Source organism: Oncorhynchus mykiss, chromosome 11 (assembly GCF_013265735.2).
Source record: "Oncorhynchus mykiss isolate Arlee chromosome 11, USDA_OmykA_1.1, whole genome shotgun sequence".
Lineage (NCBI taxonomy): Eukaryota > Metazoa > Chordata > Actinopteri > Salmoniformes > Salmonidae > Oncorhynchus > Oncorhynchus mykiss.
In genome coordinates this window covers 75,845,575-75,865,754 of record NC_048575.1, presented here as the reverse complement: position 1 = coordinate 75,865,754, position 20,180 = coordinate 75,845,575, and the positions used below count along the sequence as shown (strand labels likewise).

General features: G+C 46.1%; 1 protein-coding gene across 2 annotated transcripts in view; it reads left to right on the top strand.

The window, feature by feature from the left end:
* LOC110536391 (sushi domain-containing protein 2) overlaps window positions 1–20,180 on the top strand; it is a 42,526-nt gene that overhangs the window by 1,630 nt on the left and 20,716 nt on the right. For both annotated transcript variants that reach the window (XM_036936356.1, XM_036936355.1), the window contains exons 2-13: window positions 345–549; window positions 2,553–2,701; window positions 3,930–4,299; window positions 5,044–5,245; window positions 5,372–5,457; window positions 5,655–5,923; window positions 6,136–6,279; window positions 9,313–9,471; window positions 11,842–12,096; window positions 15,126–15,284; window positions 16,037–16,153; window positions 16,762–16,938. In XM_036936356.1, coding sequence (XP_036792251.1) covers window positions 345–549; window positions 2,553–2,701; window positions 3,930–4,299; window positions 5,044–5,245; window positions 5,372–5,457; window positions 5,655–5,923; window positions 6,136–6,279; window positions 9,313–9,471; window positions 11,842–12,096; window positions 15,126–15,284; window positions 16,037–16,153; window positions 16,762–16,938 — 2,292 coding nt within the window. The remainder of the gene's footprint in view (window positions 1–344; window positions 550–2,552; window positions 2,702–3,929; window positions 4,300–5,043; window positions 5,246–5,371; window positions 5,458–5,654; window positions 5,924–6,135; window positions 6,280–9,312; window positions 9,472–11,841; window positions 12,097–15,125; window positions 15,285–16,036; window positions 16,154–16,761; window positions 16,939–20,180) is intronic.

The window sequence follows — 20,180 nt, the reverse complement described above, 5'->3', positions numbered from 1 at the left end:
GCCGAATTCTCTAAACTGACTTTGAAGGCGGAGAAATTAACATTAAATTCTCTGGCAACAGCTCTGGGGGACAATCCAATTGCACGCTCCCTCAACTTGAGACATCTGTGGCATTGTTGTGTGTCAAAACTGCACATTTTAGAGTGTCCTTTTATTGTTTTTTTGCTTATAAGAACTCACACAGCTGACCAAATTGCGCAAAATTTTAGTTCTGGGTTAACCAAGATTAATACGATTACGATACCAACTACTGTAATTGTTACCATAGTTTTGTATGTGAAAAAAAAAAATCTGTTAAAACAAAATAGTTATATTTGAGTAAGATAAGATGTATCTTTCTTCAGGTCAATCATGTGATGGACAGTGTGGTGAAACATGGGGGACGTGTTCATGTCATGCTACATGTGTGTCCCTTCTGACCTGCTGTGGAGACTACAGACAGTACTGTCTCCAGATCTCCCCTTACTCAGGAACTATGATGGGTGGAAGTGTCTTCTCTATCCTCAATGCCACCTTCTATCCAAGCAAGCAAGAGCAGCTCACCTGCAGGTAGGTGTGGGTCACACACACACACACACACACACACACACACACTTACACACACACTTACACAACAACAAAGCGGTCTGGTCTTGAGATAATTGTGGGAGGTAAACATCTATGTAGCGTCTTGCTGTAGTAATCTTTGTAACACATGGACATGTTTGAGATATATCATGGGTTAACCCTGGGCTCTTAAATCTTTAACTCAGCTCTGTGGTTGGACCCTATAACATCAATATATTGAAAGATACCAATTAGTTTAGTCTGTAAACAGCTTATCTTCTCCAACTCCTAACTTTAACCATTAGGATGAAGTGAAAACTGACCTTACTGTAAATCAGTTTCTACCAGGGGCAACCTCATCCTTCCTTACTGTCAATCAGTTTCTACCAGGGGCAACCTCATCCTTCCTTACTGTAAATCAGTTTCTACCAGGGGCAACCTCATCTTTCCTTACTGTAAATCAGTTTCTACCAGGGGCAACCTCATCCTTCCTTACTGTAAATCAGTTTCTACCAGGGGCAACCTCATCTTTCCTTACTGTAAATCAGTTTCTACCAGGGGCAACCTCATCCTTCCTTACTGTAAATCAGTTTTTACCAGGGGCAACCTCATCTTTCCTTACTGTAAATCAGTTTCTACCAGGGGCAACCTCATCCTTCCTTACTGTAAATCAGTTTCTACCAGGGGCAACCTCATCCTTCCTTACTGTAGCTCTATATGTGTTGTTATGTTGTTGAATCCCAACAGTGACCATGTTGTTGTGTTGCAGGTTCAGGGATGAATCCCAACAGTGACCATGTTGTGTTGCAGGTCCAGGGATGAATCCCAACAGTGACCATGTTGTGTTGCAGGTTCAGGGATGAATCCCAACAGTAACCATGTTGTGTTGCAGGTTCAGGGATGAATCCCAACAGTGACCATGTTGTTGTGTTGCAGGTTCAGGGATGAATCCCAACAGTGACCATGTTGTGTTGCAGGTTCAGGGATGAATCCCAACAGTGACCGTGTTGCAGGTTCATGGATGAATCCCAACAGTGACCATGTTGTTGTGTTGCAGGTTCAGGGATGAATCCCAACAGTAACCATGTTGTGTTGCAGGTTCAGGGATGAATCCCAACAGTAACCATGTTGTGTTGCAGGTTCAGGGATGAATCCCAACAGTAACCATGTTGTGTTGCAGGTTCAGGGATGAATCCCAACAGTGACCATGTTGTTGTGTTGCAGGTTCAGGGATGAATCCCAACAGTAACCATGTTGTGTTGCAGGTTCAGGGATGAATCCCAACAGTGACCATGTTGTTGTGTTGCAGGTTCAGGGATGAATCCTAACAGGAACCATGTTGTGTTGCAGGTCCAGGGATGAATCCCAACAGTAACCATGTTGTGTTGCAGGTCCAGGGATGAATCCCAACAGTAACCATGTTGTGTTGCAGGTCCAGGGATGAATCCCAACAGTAACCATGTTGTGTTGCAGGTCCAGGGATGAATCCCAACAGTAACCATGTTGTGTTGCAGGTCCAGGGATGAATCCCAACAGTAACCATGTTGTGTTGCAGGTCCAGGGATGAATCCTAACAGGAACCATGTTGTGTTGCAGGTCCAGGGATGAATCCCAACAGTAACCATGTTGTGTTGCAGGTCCAGGGATGAATCCCAACAGTAACCATGTTGTGTTGCAGGTCCAGGGATGAATCCCAACAGTAACCATGTTGTGTTGCAGGTCCAGGGATGAATCCCAACAGTAACCATGTTGTGTTGCAGGTCCAGGGATGAATCCCAACAGTAACCATGTTATGTTGCAGGTCCAGGGATGAATCCTAACAGGAACCATGTTGTGTTGCAGGTCCAGGGATGAATCCCAACAGTAACCATGTTGTGTTGCAGGTCCAGGGATGAATCCCAACAGTAACCATGTTGTGTTGCAGGTCCAGGGATGAATCCCAACAGTAACCATGTTGTGTTGCAGGTCCAGGGATGAATCCCAACAGTAACCATGTTGTGTTGCAGGTTCAGGGGTGAGATAGAGACAGTGGGCTACACAGACGGAGAAGGCAAAGGTTACTGTGTCTCCCCCTTACTGTTCCAGAGTGGCTGGCTTCCCTTTGCTGTCTCTACAGATGGACGGAACTTCAACAGTTCTGGAGAATACCTGTCAGGTAAGAGTTGCAGTTTGACAACACTTCAGTTATGGTAAAGGTATACACAGGTTTTGTTTTATTTTTATAACTCTCGTTAATGTTTAGTAATGCTGTCTAAAAAGATGGACTCCGTATTGAGGATGAAATGTACACAGTAAACCAAAGTTCATTGCACTTATCAGGATAAGATTAAAGACAGGATAAGATAAGATGTAAATAACTCCAGCGCTTTGAAACTATGTTATTTCACATTATCTGCTACTCCCATGTGCAAGTTGTGTTAAGTTTTCAACGTTTCCAAAGATTCATATTTTTATTGCAGCTACAGAGTTGCAACATAATATCATTTCCTCTCACAGAGTTGCAATTTAAGAATTTTCTCACACCTTCTCTATTCTGCTTTTTCTCACACCTTCTCTATTCTGCTTTTTTTCACACCTCTATTCTGCTTTTTCTCACACCTTCTCTATTCTGCTTTTTCTCACACCTTCTCTATTCTGCTTTTTTTCACACCTTCTCTATTCTGCTTTTTCTCACACCTTCTCTATTCTGCTTTTTCTCACACCTTCTCTATTCTGCTTTTTTTCACACCTTCTCTATTCTGCTTTTTCTCACACCTTCTCTATTCTGCTTTTTCTCACACTTTCTCTATTCTGCTTTTTCTCACACCTTCTCTATTCTGCTTTTTCTCACACCTTCTCTATTCTGCTTTTTCTCACACCTTCTCTATTCTGCTTTTTCTCACACCTTCTCTATTCTGCTTTTTCTCACACCTTCTCTATTCTGCCTTTTCTCACACCTTCTCTATTCTGCTTTTTCTCACACCTTCTCTATTCTGCTTTTTTCTCACACCTTCTCTATTCTGCTTTTTCTCACACCTTCTCTATTCTGCTTTTTTCTCACACCTTCTCTATTCTGCTTTTTTCTCACACCTTCTCTATTCTGCTTTTTCTCACACCTTCTCTATTCTGCTTTTTCTCACACCTTCTCTATTCTGCTTTTTTCTCACACCTTCTCTATTCTGCTTTTTCTCACACCTTCTCTATTCTGCTTTTTCTCACACTTTCTCTATTCTTCTTTTTCTCACACCTTCTCTATTCTGCTTTTTCTCACACCTTCTCTATTCTGCTTTTTCTCACACCTTCTCTATTCTGCTTTTTTCTCACACCTTCTCTATTCTGCTTTTTCTCACACCTTCTCTATTCTGCTTTTTCTCACACTTTCTCTATTCTTCTTTTTCTATCAGTCCACCCAAGTAAAATGGACGCTGCATTTAAAGTGACACTGGTGAATTCAACACAGTGGCAATACTACGGCACCCCCAACACAGCTGGAACACTGAGGATGACATGGAACCCTTCTCTGATTGGAGACACGGACAGAGTCAACATAGAACTATGGGGGTACAGAGAGGTCAATACCTCTACTACTGATACTACATGGGAGGAAGAGTTGCCCCCCCTGAGGGCAGAATGGACCTACTTGTACTCTCTCGGTAAAGGCCTAGCCAACAGCGGCAGTTTCAGCTTCACCCCCAAGTCCTCCGAGAAGCCCTACTCTGACTGGGAGGTGGGGAGTGTCAGAGTGAGCTCCAGTATCTACTCCGATGGGGCCAGGTATGGAACATGTGCTGTGCTGTGCTGCACACGGAAGAGTACTTGCAGAGGATAGCATCTTTTTTTTTGCCCAGAGCCAGAGCAAGCGCACCTGATTTAACTAATTATCCCATAATCCTTGATGAGTTAAAGCAGGGGTAGAGAAAAAATGTGCACTACTGGCACGCAGCTAGAGAGGACAAACATAGGTACATGGTAAACGTTTCATAATGTACATTTTGTTGAAGTATTTACCCTGGGCGAATCGATGTAGTCGAAGCTGATGAATTCCACAAAGCCTGGTCTCTGCTCCACTCTGTCGTTGGTGGAGTTGATCAGAAACCTCCTTCACCATGGAGTTGAGTTTAGTCAGCTAACCAACAGCCAATGGCATTTGCTACACTGGTAGCCACTTCACAGGTGCTGTTTCAAAGCCTCTGTCGGATAATTCAATGACTGTAATAATCTCCAATGAGTGCAATTTGTTCAATATTAAGAGTTGATGAACCTGACGTCATTATAAAGATGTTCAACCATAGAAAATAAGAGAATACCGCTGCTTTAGTGTACTATCCCTTTAAACATACTACCTATGCCTCTGAACCTGTCCAGATAGTGTACTATCCCTTTAAACATACTACCTATGCCTCTGAACCTGTCCAGGTAGTGTACTATCCCTTTAAACATACTACCTATGCCTCTGAACCTGTCCAGATAGTGTACTATCCCTTTAAACATACTAACTATGCCTCTGAACCTGTCCAGAAACATCAGGGCTGTGTGGAGTGGGGCCCATGCCCTGGCCTGGCACTTGGAGGAGGCCTTTAGGCAGGACTCAGCAGCCTGGGCCCTGGACAGGTGCCTGGCCTGGGATGTCCTGGAGAAGAGTCTCCCTAACTTCCTGGAGGAGGTGGTGGACTGTCCCTGTACCCTGGCCCAGGCCCGTGCAGACACCGGCAGGTTCCATGTATGAATTCCTTGTTCTTTGAGGACCAATAACCCCTCAAACAAAGACCACCTTCAGGCTAGATTTTAGAGGCTCTGGTACTGTATCATTACAGCACTTTAAAAGTGAATGTCTCTGGTGTTTCAGACTGACTACGGCTGTGACATGGAGAAGGGGAGTGTGTGTACCTACCACCCTGGTTCTGTGCACTGTGTCCGAGCCATACAGGCAAGGTAGGCGACACGACCACCTCATCTCTTAAGTTTGGGAGAATTCAGAAGAAGTAATGATTTGACACCCACTGACATCAAGTTATATTTTGTCATAAAAAAACATGTACAGGTCTTTCCTAAGTCAACAATTTGTATACCAAACAAACAGTAGAAAACACCAACTGTATCAATAACAGCCAATTTCTCCCATCCCCCAGCCCTGTGTACAGAGCAGGACAGCAGTGTTGCTATGACAGCACGGGGGCCCAGGTTCTGACCGGGGACTCGATTGGAGGCAGCACCCCAGATCGGGCCCACGACTGGGGCTCCCCTCCCTACAGAGACCCCCCTCGGATCCCCAGCCTTTCCCACTGGATGTACGATGTCCTGACATTCTACTACTGCTGTCTGTGGTCTGACCACTGCCAGGTGTACTTCACACACAGACCCTCCAGCGGCTGTAGACACTACACACCACCTACAGCTGGTGAGGAACTCATGGGTGTTTACAGTAGAATAGAATGCTGTCTGGTTGTTACAGAACCATGTATACTGAGTACTTATCGCAGTCTGGTCTCTCCCTAAGTCTCTCTTCTCTTGTTATGCTGTGTTGTCTCTTCAACATATACAAGTACTAATCTGCTATTTCTCCCTGTAATGATTCTTCTCCTATTTTTTCCCTCATGCTCCACCTCCTAGGTGCAGTCCTAGGGGACCCACATTTTCTAACGTTTGATGATGTAAGGTACACCTTCAATGGGAAAGGAGAGTATTACCTGGTTCTCTCGCCAGACAGAGGGCTCAGTGTTCAGGGCCGGACAGAGCAGGTGAAACTAGAGAACGGTGAGTTTGCTCTCCACTGGAAACGAGCCTGTCTGTTTGTAGTGTACTTCCTCTCTCTAGGCTGTCTCTCTAGCTCTCTCTCTCTCTCTAGGCTGTCTCTCTAGCTCTCTCTCTCTCTCTCTCTCTGTCTCTCTGTCTCTCTTTCTCTCTAGGCTGTCTCTCTAGCTCTCTTTCTCTAGGTTGTCTCTCTAGCTCTCTCTCTCTCTCTCTTTCTCTCTAGGCTGTCTCTCTAGCTCTCTTTCTCTCTAGGCTGTCTCTCTAGCTCTCTTTCTCTCTAGGCTGTCTCTCTAGCTCTCTCTCTCTCTCTCTTTCTCTCTAGGCTGTCTCTCTAGCTCTCTCTCTCTCTTTCTCTCTAGGCTGTCTCTCTAGCTCTCTCTCTCTCTCTTTCTCTCTAGGCTGTCTCTCTTGCGCTCTCTCTCTCTCTCTTTCTCTCTAGGCTGTCTCTCTCTCTCTTTCTCTCTAGGCTGTCTCTCTAGCTCTCTTTCTCTTTCTTTCTCTCTAGGCTGTCTCTCTAGCTCTCTTTCTCTCTAGGCTGTCTCTCTAGCTCTCTTTCTCTCTAGGCTGTCTCTCTAGCTCTCTTTCTCTCTAGGCTGTCTCTCTAGCTCTCTCTCTCTTTCTCTCTAGGCTGTCTCTCTAGCTCTCTCTCGCTTTCTCTCTAGGCTGTCTCTCTAGCTCTCTTTCTCTCTAGGCTGTCTCTCTAGCTCTCTTTCTCTCTAGGCTGTCTCTCTAGCTCTCTTTCTCTCTAGGCTGTCTCTCTAGCTCTCTCTCTCTCTAGCTCTCTGTCTCTTTCGGTCTCTCTAGCTCTGTCTCTAGCTCTCTGCCTCTACCACTCTCTCTCTCTGCCTCTACTGCTCTGTCTTTCTGTCTCTACCCCTCTGTCTCCTCCGGTCTGTCTTTGCCTCTCTCTGCCTCTCTCTCTCTACCCCTCTGTCTCTAACCCTCTCTCTCACTGTCTCAGCCTCTGCCTCTCTGTCTCTGCCTCTCTCTCGCTGTCTCTGTCTCAACTTCTGTTTGTTTGGCTGCTCAGGGATTCAGGCTTGTCTCGAAAGAGAAAAAAATCTGTAATAGTTAAGATGGTTTGATTGTATCAAATGAATACTTTTTAACTTCTTAACACATTTTATTGTCCCCTTTTGAGAACGCTTGATTGCTATTCTTCCCCAAGACGCATCATCGCAACTCAGCTTCACACGCACATGCGCACTCTTTTACACAACAACTGAGCGAAGCGGTCTGGTCTTGAGATACTTGTGGGACTGAAAACATTTTGGAGCTGTAAAAAGACATGTTATTTCCTCTAGTTTTCTCTTGTTCTCTCCCTGTCAATCTCTCCGGGTCAATCTGACTCTAGAACAGCTGTTATGGTGGTTAGGAGCTCCTCCGTACCCATTACTTTAGGAAACCGATCTGAAGCCAGATCAGTGGAGATGGCCAGATGTCAGCGGTAGGCCTCATACCGAAAACGTTTGTGAGGCAATAAAAATATGTCAATGTCAGTTTATGTACCGGCGTGCTGCCGTTTCTGTTCTGTGGATTATATACGAGGATCCAGCACCTGATGTAACTTTCTATAAGTTGGAGTCGACCACGTTGTTTATCTTTTCAGATGTCAGTGGTGTTCAGCTAATACTAGAACATCTGGACACGGGTTGATGTTGCCAAGAGCTTTCAATTTAAGATTATATTATACACTGAATGTACACAACATTAAGAACACCTTCCTATTATTGAGTTGCTCCCCTTTTGCCCTCAGAGCCTAAAATTTGTCGGGTCATGGACTCTACAAGGTGTTGAAAGCGTTCCACAAAGATACTGGTCCATGTTGACTCCAATGCTTCCCACAGTTGTGTCAAGCTGGCTGGATGTCCTTTGGGTGGTGGACCATTCTTCACACAGGAAACTGTTCAGCGTGAAAAACCCAGAGGCGTTGCAGTTCTTGACACAAACCGGTGCGCCTGGCACCTACTACCATACCCCGTTCAAAGGCATCATCTACACTGATTGAAGTGGATTTAATAAGTGACATCAATAAGAGATCATAGCTTTCCCCTGGATTCCCCTGGACAGTCTGTCATGGAAAGATCACGTGTTCCGGATGTTTTGTCCACTCAGTGTACATTTGAGGTTATGCTATGCGTATGAAATTGAATCCTCTACAGTAGCTTATGTTAAAGTGTGTCCACACTTTAGGCCTACAGTAAATTCAATGAAGCATTCAAACAAGTGTCAAGTTGTCACTGATACCTCAACCCAGGGCTATTCAACTAAATTATTTTACTGGGCCAGACCTAAAAACATTTCCCACATAGAATATACAGTTGTTCTGAAGAATAATCCTATCTATCCATCTATCCATCTATCCATCCATCCAATTAAACACTTTTCCTAAAATTAAGTTGCTAAAACCAACGTGAGTTGAAGTGCAACCAAAAATTATCTCATCATTGAAAAGGCGCAACTCTCGCTCACCATTTTTGATCTATTAAAAGCTTCTTATAAGTAATTAGGTCATTTTAAATCATCTGAAAACTAAGTATCTCAGTAAATATGACCAAGATATGTCAAATCAGGTATTGCCAAATACCAGTCAGTCATTAGGTGTGTTTTTTTATTGTCGCGCTCCCTTCTAACGAGTCCTTGTGAGCATCAGAGAGGGAGACGGAAGGCAAGCAGCGGTTCCTGAGAGTCATAGCTTTCAGGAATGGGGTCATAATATTTTTTGTAGCAGTCAAACGCTACATAGGCACTAGAAACCACACATAAAACTACACTATAGACAACCACTGTAGTTATTGTCATTTTGGCACTGAACGTTGGATTTTGGCCTTGCTGATCTTCTATTAATGTTGAGAATTGATCAAAGGTCCAGTCTAAATTAATATACGGGCCGGATCTGGCCCGTCGGCCGCCAGTTGAATAGCCCATCTTATAGCCAATCATTTTTTTGAGAATCTGCTATTCATGCTTCTCCCTTTAGCTATCTTAACCTATATAGGTTTTACCTGAGAGGATGTTATTTGTATAATCCCTCAGGTACATTATCCAAGGCTACCAGGCTATCGGCGGTGGCTATGAGGGAGAGGAGCTCTGATGTCATAGAGGTGCGCCAGGCAGAGCAGCAGAACCAGCTGGAGGTGTTGAGGAACCAGCAGGTCCTCTCCTTCACAGAGCAGTCATGGATGGACCTACATGGTAAGAGAGAATATCAGGCGTCAGTATAATCTTGTTTGTGTGCTGTGCTTATATTCTTTAAGATATGAATTAAAGTGCATCTCAACTAGTCTCGTCTTACTGACCAGTGGGTGCCAAGATTACATCTCAACTAGTCTCGTCTTACTGACCAGTGGGTGCCAAGATTACATCTCAACTAGTCTCGTGTTACAGACCAGTGGGTGCCAAGATTACATCTCAACTAGTCTCGTGTTACTGACCAGTGGGTGCCAAGATTACATCTCAACTAGTCTCGTGTTACTGACCAGTGGGTGCCAAGATTACATCTCAACTAGTCTCGTCTTACTGACCAGTGGGTGCCAAGATTACATCTCAACTAGTCTCGTCTTACTGACCAGTGGGTGCCAAGATTACATCTCAACTAGTCTCGTCTTACTGACCAGTGGGTGCCAAGATTACATCTCAACTAGTCTCGTTTTACTGACCAGTGGGTGCCAAGATTACATCTCAACTAGTCTCGTCTTACTGACCAGTGGGTGCCAAGATTACATCTCAACTAGTCTCGTGTTACAGACCAGTGGGTGCCAAGATTACATCTCAACTAGTCTCGTGTTACTGACCAGTGGGTGCCAAGATTACATCTCAACTAGTCTCGTGTTACTGACCAGTGGGTGCCAAGATTACATCTCAACTAGTCTCGTCTTACTGACCAGTGGGTGCCAAGATTACATCTCAACTAGTCTCGTCTTACTGACCAGTGGGTGCCAAGATTACATCTCAACTAGTCTCGTCTTACTGACCAGTGGGTGCCAAGATTACATCTCAACTAGTCTCGTTTTACTGACCAGTGGGTGCCAAGATTACATCTCAACTAGTCTCGTCTTACTGACCAGTGGGTGCCAAGATTACATCTCAACTAGTCTTGTGTTACTGACCAGTGGGTGCCAAGATTACATCTCAACTAGTCTCGTGTTACAGACCAGTGGGTGCCAAGATTACATCTCAACTAGTCTCGTCTTACTGACCAGTGGGTGCCAAGATTACATCTCAACTAGTCTCGTCTTACTGACCAGTGGGTGCCAAGATTACATCTCAACTAGTCTCGTCTTACTGACCAGTGGGTGCCAAGATTACATCTCAACTAGTCTCGTCTTACTGACCAGTGGGTGCCAAGATTACATCTCAACTAGTCTCGTCTTACTGACCAGTGGGTGCCAAGATTACATCTCAACTAGTCTCGTTTTACTGACCAGTGGGTGCCAAGATTACATCTCAACTAGTCTCGTCTTACTGACCAGTGGGTGCCAAGATTACATCTCAACTAGTCTCGTCTTACTGACCAGTGGGTGCCAAGATTACATCTCAACTAGTCTCGTGTTACTGACCAGTGGGTGCCAAGATTACATCTCAACTAGTCTCGTCTTACTGACCAGTGGGTGCCAAGATTACATCTCAACTAGTCTCGTGTTACTGACCAGTGGGTGCCAAGATTACATCTCAACTAGTCTCGTCTTACTGACCAGTGGGTGCCAAGATTACATCTCAACTAGTCTCGTTTTACTGACCAGTGGGTGCCAAGATTACATCTCAACTAGTCTCGTCTTACTGACCAGTGGGTGCCAAGATTACATCTCAACTAGTCTCGTGTTACTGACCAGTGGGTGCCAAGATTACATCTCAACTAGTCTCGTGTTACAGACCAGTGGGTGCCAAGATTACATCTCAACTAGTCTCGTCTTACTGACCAGTGGGTGCCAAGATTACATCTCAACTAGTCTCGTCTTACTGACCAGTGGGTGCCAAGATTACATCTCAACTAGTCTCGTCTTACTGACCAGTGGGTGCCAAGATTACATCTCAACTAGTCTCGTCTTACTGACCAGTGGGTGCCAAGATTACATCTCAACTAGTCTCGTCTTACTGACCAGTGGGTGCCAAGATTACATCTCAACTAGTCTCGTCTTACTGACCAGTGGGTGCCAAGATTACATCTCAACTAGTCTCGTGTTACTGACCAGTGGGTGCCAAGATTACATCTCAACTAGTCTCGTGTTACTGACCAGTGGGTGCCAAGATTACATCTCAACTAGTCTCGTCTTACTGACCAGTGGGTGCCAAGATTACATCTCAACTAGTCTCGTCTTACTGACCAGTGGGTGCCAAGATTACATCTCAACTAGTCTCGTCTTACTGACCAGTGGGTGCCAAGATTACATCTCAACAAAAATATATCAAGTTCATTTGGAAACAGATCTTTACTTGAGGAATGAGGACATAGCCTTAAACTTCTACACAAATCTCCCACATTGAGTGATGTTATGTGCTTGTATCTCAAGTTAGGATTCAGCCTCTCCTTCTGAAGATGCTCATCTGCGTTTCTCCTCCCTCCAGGTGTGTTCCTGTACTCCCCAACACCCCAGAACGTGACCGTCATGTTCTCCTCTGGCGTGGGGATGGAGGTACGGGGGCGAGAGGGGGGCGCCATGGCCCTCACTGTGCTGCTCCCCCCAGACTACACCAACCTCACCCAGGGCCTACTAGGACAGATGAACTCTGACCCCTTAGATGACCTCCTGACCAGCCTGGGAGATGTCGTCTCCCCTGACAACACCAGTCCTGAGGAAATCTTCACCTTCGGAGCTAGCTGTGAGTGCCTGGGCCTCTGTCTTCATTGATACATAAAGTGCATCTTAGGATCCCAAAATGTTGATACATTTTGTTGAGTGAATATCTGAAATGTTGGTTATTTTTCATTTTTTAAATAAGTAAAACCAACGTGTACAATGTAGTAGGGAGTTGTAGTTTCGAATAGGCCAATATTTGATATAGGTTAGCGCAGAAAATGAGGTAAATAACTACAATGACCACCGGCAGACACAGAGTAGAGAAGAGACAGAAGACACGCGATCGAGAGATACCTCGCGAAGCAACTGCTTTCTGTATGTACATGAAAATACATGATCTATGTGATTGATAGTTGGTATTCAGCAATCATAAAAGTATGCCTTATTTACTGTGAAGAACTACTAAAGTAGTGATTTTGGCAGGCAGCATAGGCAGCAGAGATGATTACTTTAAATGAAATAATATTCATCAAATAACAAACTTAATATAGACAACAACTGAAATATTTTATTAAAATAATGTGAATAAATGAAAGTTAATAAGTGATAAGCAGTAATGGGTTAACACTACATTCATGGGACTTTTGTTAATTGTTTTATGTGTTACAGAATTCAGCCCAAGTAATGCATTTAAAATGTTCAAAAATCTAATTATCAAAATAAAATAAATAAATAATTTATTTCTTCGTAATCGAACCGAAACCGAACCGACCTCAAAAAGCACTAATCGCTCGGCACTATAAAAGTTTCGTCATTTTGGATCCTTGTGCTTCTCAGTAATCGAAGGCTCCTTGCTTCCTCCTTCATTGCACAGGTGACATGAAGGTAACATGTAAATTCACTGAAAAACAGATGCTACATCTGGAACAAATAAACAATGTTCTTTCTGTCTGTCTTCACCTTCGGAGCTGTACGTCCTTGAATCACCTGGTCTTGTGACACCAGGGGCTGAGGGGCTAGATGTACTAAACAGATTTACAGATGTTAACCACCCCCACAACAACAAAAACAAACTATGAAACATATGCAGTGTTAGGAGAAGGAATAGAACAAGTTTTATCTTTGTGTGTGTGTTTCATACGTACCATACTGAGAAAAACAAAAAACACTGCACTTAACCTTATGGTACATCTGGAATTGTAAACCACAATTCCTTAATTTGACCTTTTAATTTGACCTTTCACTCTCTTTGACTGAGATATTCCCAAGAAAGAGAAGAGTGTGTGTACTGTGCACTCACCCCTCCCTCCCTCCCTCAACCCAGCCAGCCAACCACCTGTTTAGAGTTAAAGGGCGTCCAAAGGGTTTTAATAGATGACAGGTGTGAGTCCCAAGTGGTACCCTATTCCCTATATAGTGCACTACTTTTGTCTAGAGCCTTACAGGGTTATTGGTAAAAGTAGTGCACTATGTAGGGAATAGGGTGCCATTTGAGACGTAAATGGAGAGAGAGATCTTGGCCGAGCCATGGTGTCAGACCAGAGAGCAGACCAGAGAGCAGACCTAATGGCAGGAGACCAGTGGTGTCCTGGCCTGTCCAGCCTGAGCCACAGTCACACACCACGATAACATTCCACACAACCCACAGAGATAAGGAGTAATGAACAGATTTTTCCTCCCTCTCTCAGCTGCTCAGATGCACTTCTCTTGTTTCAGAGTTCCTGATAACAGTGAGACATCTGTGTTCTAATAATATATAATGATATCTTATATACAGTATAATATAGGATCACTGTGCGTCTTTGGCCTTTTTAGATGCCGTTTTATTAGAAACGTTCATGCCCCGCCCACCGGAGGATCTGTCTTTGTTTTCAGCCGTTTATTTCCTGTGTTCCAGGTGTACCACATCCACTTGTTGTCACTTAAATCTTGCTGGATTGATGGCTTTCATTTTACTCCTGCGATAGAGGTGCGTGGGTCAGCTGTTTGTTCACCCATCCGCAACTGCCTGACAATGTATGTGATGAAGTGAAAATCTGAGGCCCGCAGCCGACCCAAACTGCTAATATATAAAATGCGCTGTGGGCTACAGTCAGAGACTGCTGAACAATTTTTTAATTTATTGACTTATTTATTTACATATGTTTCTGCTTATAATTTCCAACATTTTGGTAGGCTGTTTGTTTGTCTACTTGTCTACAATTAGACACCATGCAGCTTCTCTTCTGTCATTATACTGTATGTTGCCCTAGAAGACTAAATAAACTCTTGCTCACCAGAATAATAACATGCATCGATAGAATTAGTCCTTCAATCTAGTTCGCATCGGTCAAGTTTTCTCTGTCTGCTTATTTGGCAGCGCGAAGACGTTTAGGGACCGGGGAGAAAATGCAATAAAACAGAATGCAATTTTCTTTGTTTACAAATTCTGCGCTAAAGTTCCAATCATATCAGTTTAACCGGTTGTAAGGAAATATAAAGCTAGAAAAACAACCCAACATGATTCTGATAATATTTCAGTTAGTTTTAAACAATGATAGTGTCACCGACGTACTGTAGTTATGTTATGTTATGTTAGTGAATGAATGAGAGTACGTGACTATGTTAGTGAATGAATGAGAGTACGTGACCCTGCACCTGTGTACGATGTTGTTCAAAACAAACTCCTCTGTAGTTGTAACCAAGTAAACACGAGGTGAATTTCCAAACTGGCCCACGTACTGTATCGTCATGGCCACTTAATCGTCTTCCAATTGGCTCATTCATTTCTTCTTCTCTCCCCTGTAACTATCCCCCCCCCAGGTCGTTGCTGTTAATGTGTTCTTAATCATGTAACCTGGTAAAATAAATGTTCTGGGCCAGTATTCACAAAGAGTCTTAGAGTAGGAGTCCTCATCTAGGATCAGTTTGGCCTTTTAGATCATAATGAATTGGATTACATGGACAGGAGGGACCTGATCCTAGATCAGAACTCCTACAATGAGACACTTGATAAATATGGGCCCACGTCCCTCTTGTCTTAATCAGTATAACCTTCAAGTCAAAACTGATCCTGTATCAGCACTCTATGTGAATATGGACACAAGGGATGTTGTGTTGTCTTCTCCACAGGGAAAACCTCCAACCAGACGTCTCTGTTCACGTACGACAGTAAGTACCTGTTGGACACGTACTACTACGTGAAACACGACCCAGCCTTCGTCCCGGCCTTCTCTGTGTCCGAAGACCCAGCTGACCCTCTGGTGGGGGACATGCTGAAGATGTGTTTCGGTGAGGGGGCTCTCTATTTCTCTGAATATATATTTTAGGAGTGTTTATGTATTTTAATGATATAGGACCGTGAAGAGGAGACTTTAACGGTAAGAACAAATGGGTTGGATTCAAACCCATACCGACACTGCACTCTGAGGGAAAAAAAGGTGCTATCTAGAAACTAAAATGGTTCTTCGGCTGTCCCCATAGGAGAACCCTTTGAAGAACCCTTTTGGGTTCCATGTAAAAACCTTTCCACAGAGAGTTGTTATTTAATTTTTTCTCCTCAATTTCGTGGTATCTAATGGGTATTTCCAGTCTTGTCTCGCCACTGCAACTCCCATAAGGACTTGGGAGAGGCGAAGGTGGAGGGCCGTGCGTCCTCCGAAACACGGCCCAGCCAAGCCGCGCTGCTTCTTGACACAATGCCCGCTTAACCCGGAAGCCAGCCGCACCAATGTGTCGGAGGAAAACACCGTACACCTGGTGACCTGTTCAGCGTGCATTACTCCCGGCCCGCCACAGGAGTCACCAGGTGACGGGGACCCCGGTACTAACTGTTGGACCACACAGTCCACGGGAGCTCTTTCTTTAAAACATATCATACAGGCCTGTTGTCTTTATGAAGTACTACTGCTGCCCCAAGTCCTATGTGTTGACATGTGGGATGTTACCGTACTTTTTATGATATGACATTCAACAACAGTCAAACGTACGATAACATTTAACTAAATGCAATTGTCACATTTTTAACACAATCTTTTATATAGGTGATGGGGCCCAGTTCTGCAAGTACGACACCCTGAGCACCCGTAGTCTGGCTGTGGGTAACGCCACGCTCCTGTCCTTCAGAAGTCACCAGACACTCGTGCAGGACCTGGAGTCTGGTATGTATACAGGAGTCACCTCTCTGTCATTGACAGGAGTTGTGAAATGGACGTTTATGGAGTTAGTCTACTCATTAACTCCAAGACCTTAGACGACAGTGAGGTGAACATGACCTTTTATGTTCTTGATTGTTAAACCTACTTGTTGAATACTATGTGTAAGCAGACCTTTACTGTATATGTGTGTTGACTAATGCCAGTTACAACACAGTTTTGCCAAAGCAAAGTGCTGAGTAAGTTCCAGTAGCTTCTCAAGATGTTTAGAGTGTTGCCACAGCCCTGTACGTCACCACAGTGGATAGTATGGTTCTGTGGCATGACTTTGTACATAGGCTTTATATTCCAGATCAGTGTTTCCCGACTCCGGGCCTGGAGTTGTCAACTAATCATCAAGCCGTTGACAAGTTGAATCAGGTGTTTTTGTCCCAGGTCACAACAGAAATCTATTATGTTGGGGGTACTGGAGGATCGGAGCTGGGAAACACTGTTGAAGAAAATGATCCCGTATATATTAAGAAGCTGTTTTGAGTGGTTTGACATATACAGATGATTGATTTATCAACGTAATCAATAGTTTTATTAGTAGATAACATCCTTATATTCCTTAGTGGTGTCCTGTGGGTGGCTGGCCTCTCCGAGGTACGGTGAGAAGATAGGTACACGCTACCTAGAGGGTTCGACAGTGAGCTTCACCTGTAACAGTGGGTCTGTTCTGTATGGATCACCAGAACGCACCTGTCTACCCAGCGGAGAGTGGACTGGAGAGGACGTCTCCTGTATCTCTGGTAGGTCCCTATTGTCCAGTAGATACATGTTTGAAAATGTTTCATTTTCATTTAGAAGCATGAAAATTGGCACACTTCTAATATGTGGTACTGGTAGGTCTATAGTCATAGGTTATATCACTGTGTGGTCATGCTAGCCAGCAGGATGGAAGTCCAACTCTTTCTAACCACACACATGTTCAAACTACCAAGCCTAGCCTTTAACCTTTAACTGTCACCCATCTGCCAGGGACTAAATGTGCCCTGCGGCCAGCCTAAAGAAGGGCAACATGACCTTTGACCTAACTCTCAATGGGCTATCTTAGTTGTCTGGCCTAACTTGGTTTTGTGCGATGATTGTCCTCAAATGAGAAACAGAGCAACTTTGAAAATCCCATTTAGCGTGACTCATTAGAAGCAGAGATTCCAGCAACTGTGGTTTGTGCTCTGAGCTAGTTGCCCAGACATACCAACAAAAAAGATATTAGTCCTTTAGAGATGAAGCACTAAAGGCTTTGGCTTGGCCTCTCTCCCTCTCTCCCCCCTCTATCTCTCTCCCTCTCCCCCCTCTATCTCTCTCCCTCTCTCCCCCCTCTTCCCCCCCTCTATCTCTCTCCCTCTCCCCCCCTCTTCCCCCCTCTATCTCTCTCCCTCTCTCCCCCCTCTTCCCCCTCTCTATCTCTCTCCCTCTTCCCCCCTCTCCCCCCCCTCTATCTCTCCCTCCTCTTCCCCCCTCTATCTCTCTCCCTCTTTCCCCCCTCTTCCCCCCCTCTATCTCTCTCCCTCTCTCCCCCCTCTCTCTCCCTCTCTCCCCCCTCTCTCTCTCTCCCTCTCTCTCTTTCTCTCTCTCCCTCTCTCTCTTTCTCTCTCTCCCCTCTATCTCTTTCTCTCTCTCCCCTCTATCTCTCTCCCCTCCCCCCTCTCTCTCTCTCCCCTCTATCTCTCTCCCCTCCCCCCTCTCTCTCTCCCCCCTCCCCCCCTCTCTCGCTCCCCTCTTCCCCTCTCTCGCTCCCCTCTTCCCTCTCTCTCTCTCTCTCTCCCTGTCTCTCTCTCCCCCCTCCCCCCCTCTCTCGCTCCCCTCTTCCCCTCTCTCGCTCCCCTCTTCCCCTCTCTCGCTCCCCTCTTCCCTCTCTCTCTCTCTCCCTCTCTCTCTCTCTCCCCCCTCCCCCTCTCTCGCTCCCCTCTTCCCCCCTCTCTCTCTCTCTCTCCTCTTCCTCTCCCTCTCTCTCTCCCCTCTTCCTCTCCCTCTCTCGCCTCTCTCTCGCCCCTCTCTCTCTCTCTCTCTCCTCTTCCCCCTCTCCTCTTCCCCCTCTCTCTCTCCTCTTCCCCCTCTCTCTCTCCTCTTCCCCCTCTCTCTCGACCCTCTTCCCCCTCTCTCGACCCTCTTCCCCCTCTCTCTCGACCCTCTTCCCCCTCTCTCTCGACCCTCTTCCCCCCCTCTCTCTCGACCCTCTTCCCCCCCTCTCTCTCGACCCTCTTCCCCCTCTCTCTCGACCCTCTTCCCACCCCTCTCTCTCGAACCTCTTCCCACCCCTCTCTCTCTCGACCCTCTTCCCACCCCTCTCTCGACCCTCTCTCTCGCTCTCCTCTTCCCCCTCTCTCGCTCTCCTCTTCCCCCTCTCTCTCTCTCCTCTTCCCCCTCTCTCTCTCTCCTCTTCCCCCTCTCTCGACCCTCTTCCCCCTCTCTCTCGACCCTCTTCCCCCCCTCTCTCTCGACCCTCTTCCCCCCCTCTCTCTCGACCCTCTTCCCCCCCTCTCTCTCGACCCTCTTCCCCCTCTCTCTCGACCCTCTTCCCCCCCTCTCTCTCGACCCTCTTCCCCCCCTCTCTCTCGACCCTCTTCCCCCTCTCTCTCGACCCTCTTCCCACCCCTCTCTCTCGACCCTCTTCCCACCCCTCTCTCGACCCTCTCTCTCGCTCCTCTTCCCCCTCTCTCTCGACCCTCTTCCCCCTCTCTCTAGACCCTCTTCCCCCTCTCTCTCGACCCTCTTCCCCCTCTTTCTCTCGACCCTCTTCCCCCCTCTCTCTCGACCCTCTTCCCCCTCTCTCTCGACCCTCTTCCCCCCCTCTCTCTCGACCCTCTTCCCCCCCTCTCTCTCGACCCTCTTCCCCCCCTCTCTCTCGACCCTCTTCCCACCCCTCTCTCTCGACCCTCTTCCCACCCCTCTCTCTCGACCCTCTTCCCACCCCTCTCTCTCGACCCTCTTCCCACCCCTCTCTCTCGACCCTCTTCCCACCCCTCTCTCTCGACCCTCTTCCCACCCCTCTCTCTCGACCCTCTTCCCACCCCTCTCTCTCGACCCTCTTCCCCCCCCCCCCCCTCTCTCGACCCTCTTCCCCCCCCCTCTCTCTCGGCCCTCTTCCCCCCCCCCCCCTCTCTCTCGACCCTCTTCCCCCCCCCTCTCTCTCCCCTCTTCCCCCTCTTCCCCCCGTCTGTTTGTGAATGGGAACCACCTGTGTTTCCAGAATGCCTTGTTGCAGCCAGTAACAGAAAGCGAGCCTTGGCTGAGAGCAGTTCCACTCACTGAGACTTTCGTTGTAGAGCTCTATCATTGCCGGCAGATGGCAGTGTTTTCCTGGAGAAACCCTAGTCCCCGTCTGGTGGAGAAGCAAGTTGTCCACTTGTCTCAGTCTCACCCCCTGAAGGCTACAACAGCCCAGTCCCTCCATCTGCTCCATTCTCAGTCTTCTCTCATCCTCTTTTCATTAGTCCGCTAACAGAGACTTCCTTCTGATAGCCATCTGATCATGCTGGATGTTGACGGATTTCATATCAGATCTGGACGAGGAAACACACACATTGACTCCCTGACTGGGTCACAGCTGGATAGATATTAGATCTGGATGGGGAAACACACATATTGACTCCCTGACTGGGTCACAGCTGGATAAAATAGAAACCAACCTGACTTCACCCCCTTCCTTGTTCATGTGGCTGTAGTGTGTGTGTCTGAAATGGCACCCTATTCCCTATGTAGTGCACTACTTTGGCTCAGCGCATCACAGCTGGATAGAATAGAAGGAACAGAACCTGACGTCACCTCCTCCCCCAGTCAATGTATTTCTATTAGTCTTACGATGACATTTCTGGGTATTATATTATTACAGACATACTACAACAACAGGTGTATGGTATCTTGTTGTCATCCTCTGAAGTATACAGTAACAGCATACATCGGTGATGTTTTTACTAGGGCCAGTAGTTTTTCCTGAGTTGCAGTAACTGGGGCCTTGAGTTATTACTGGTCGGGCCACGTAGTCAGG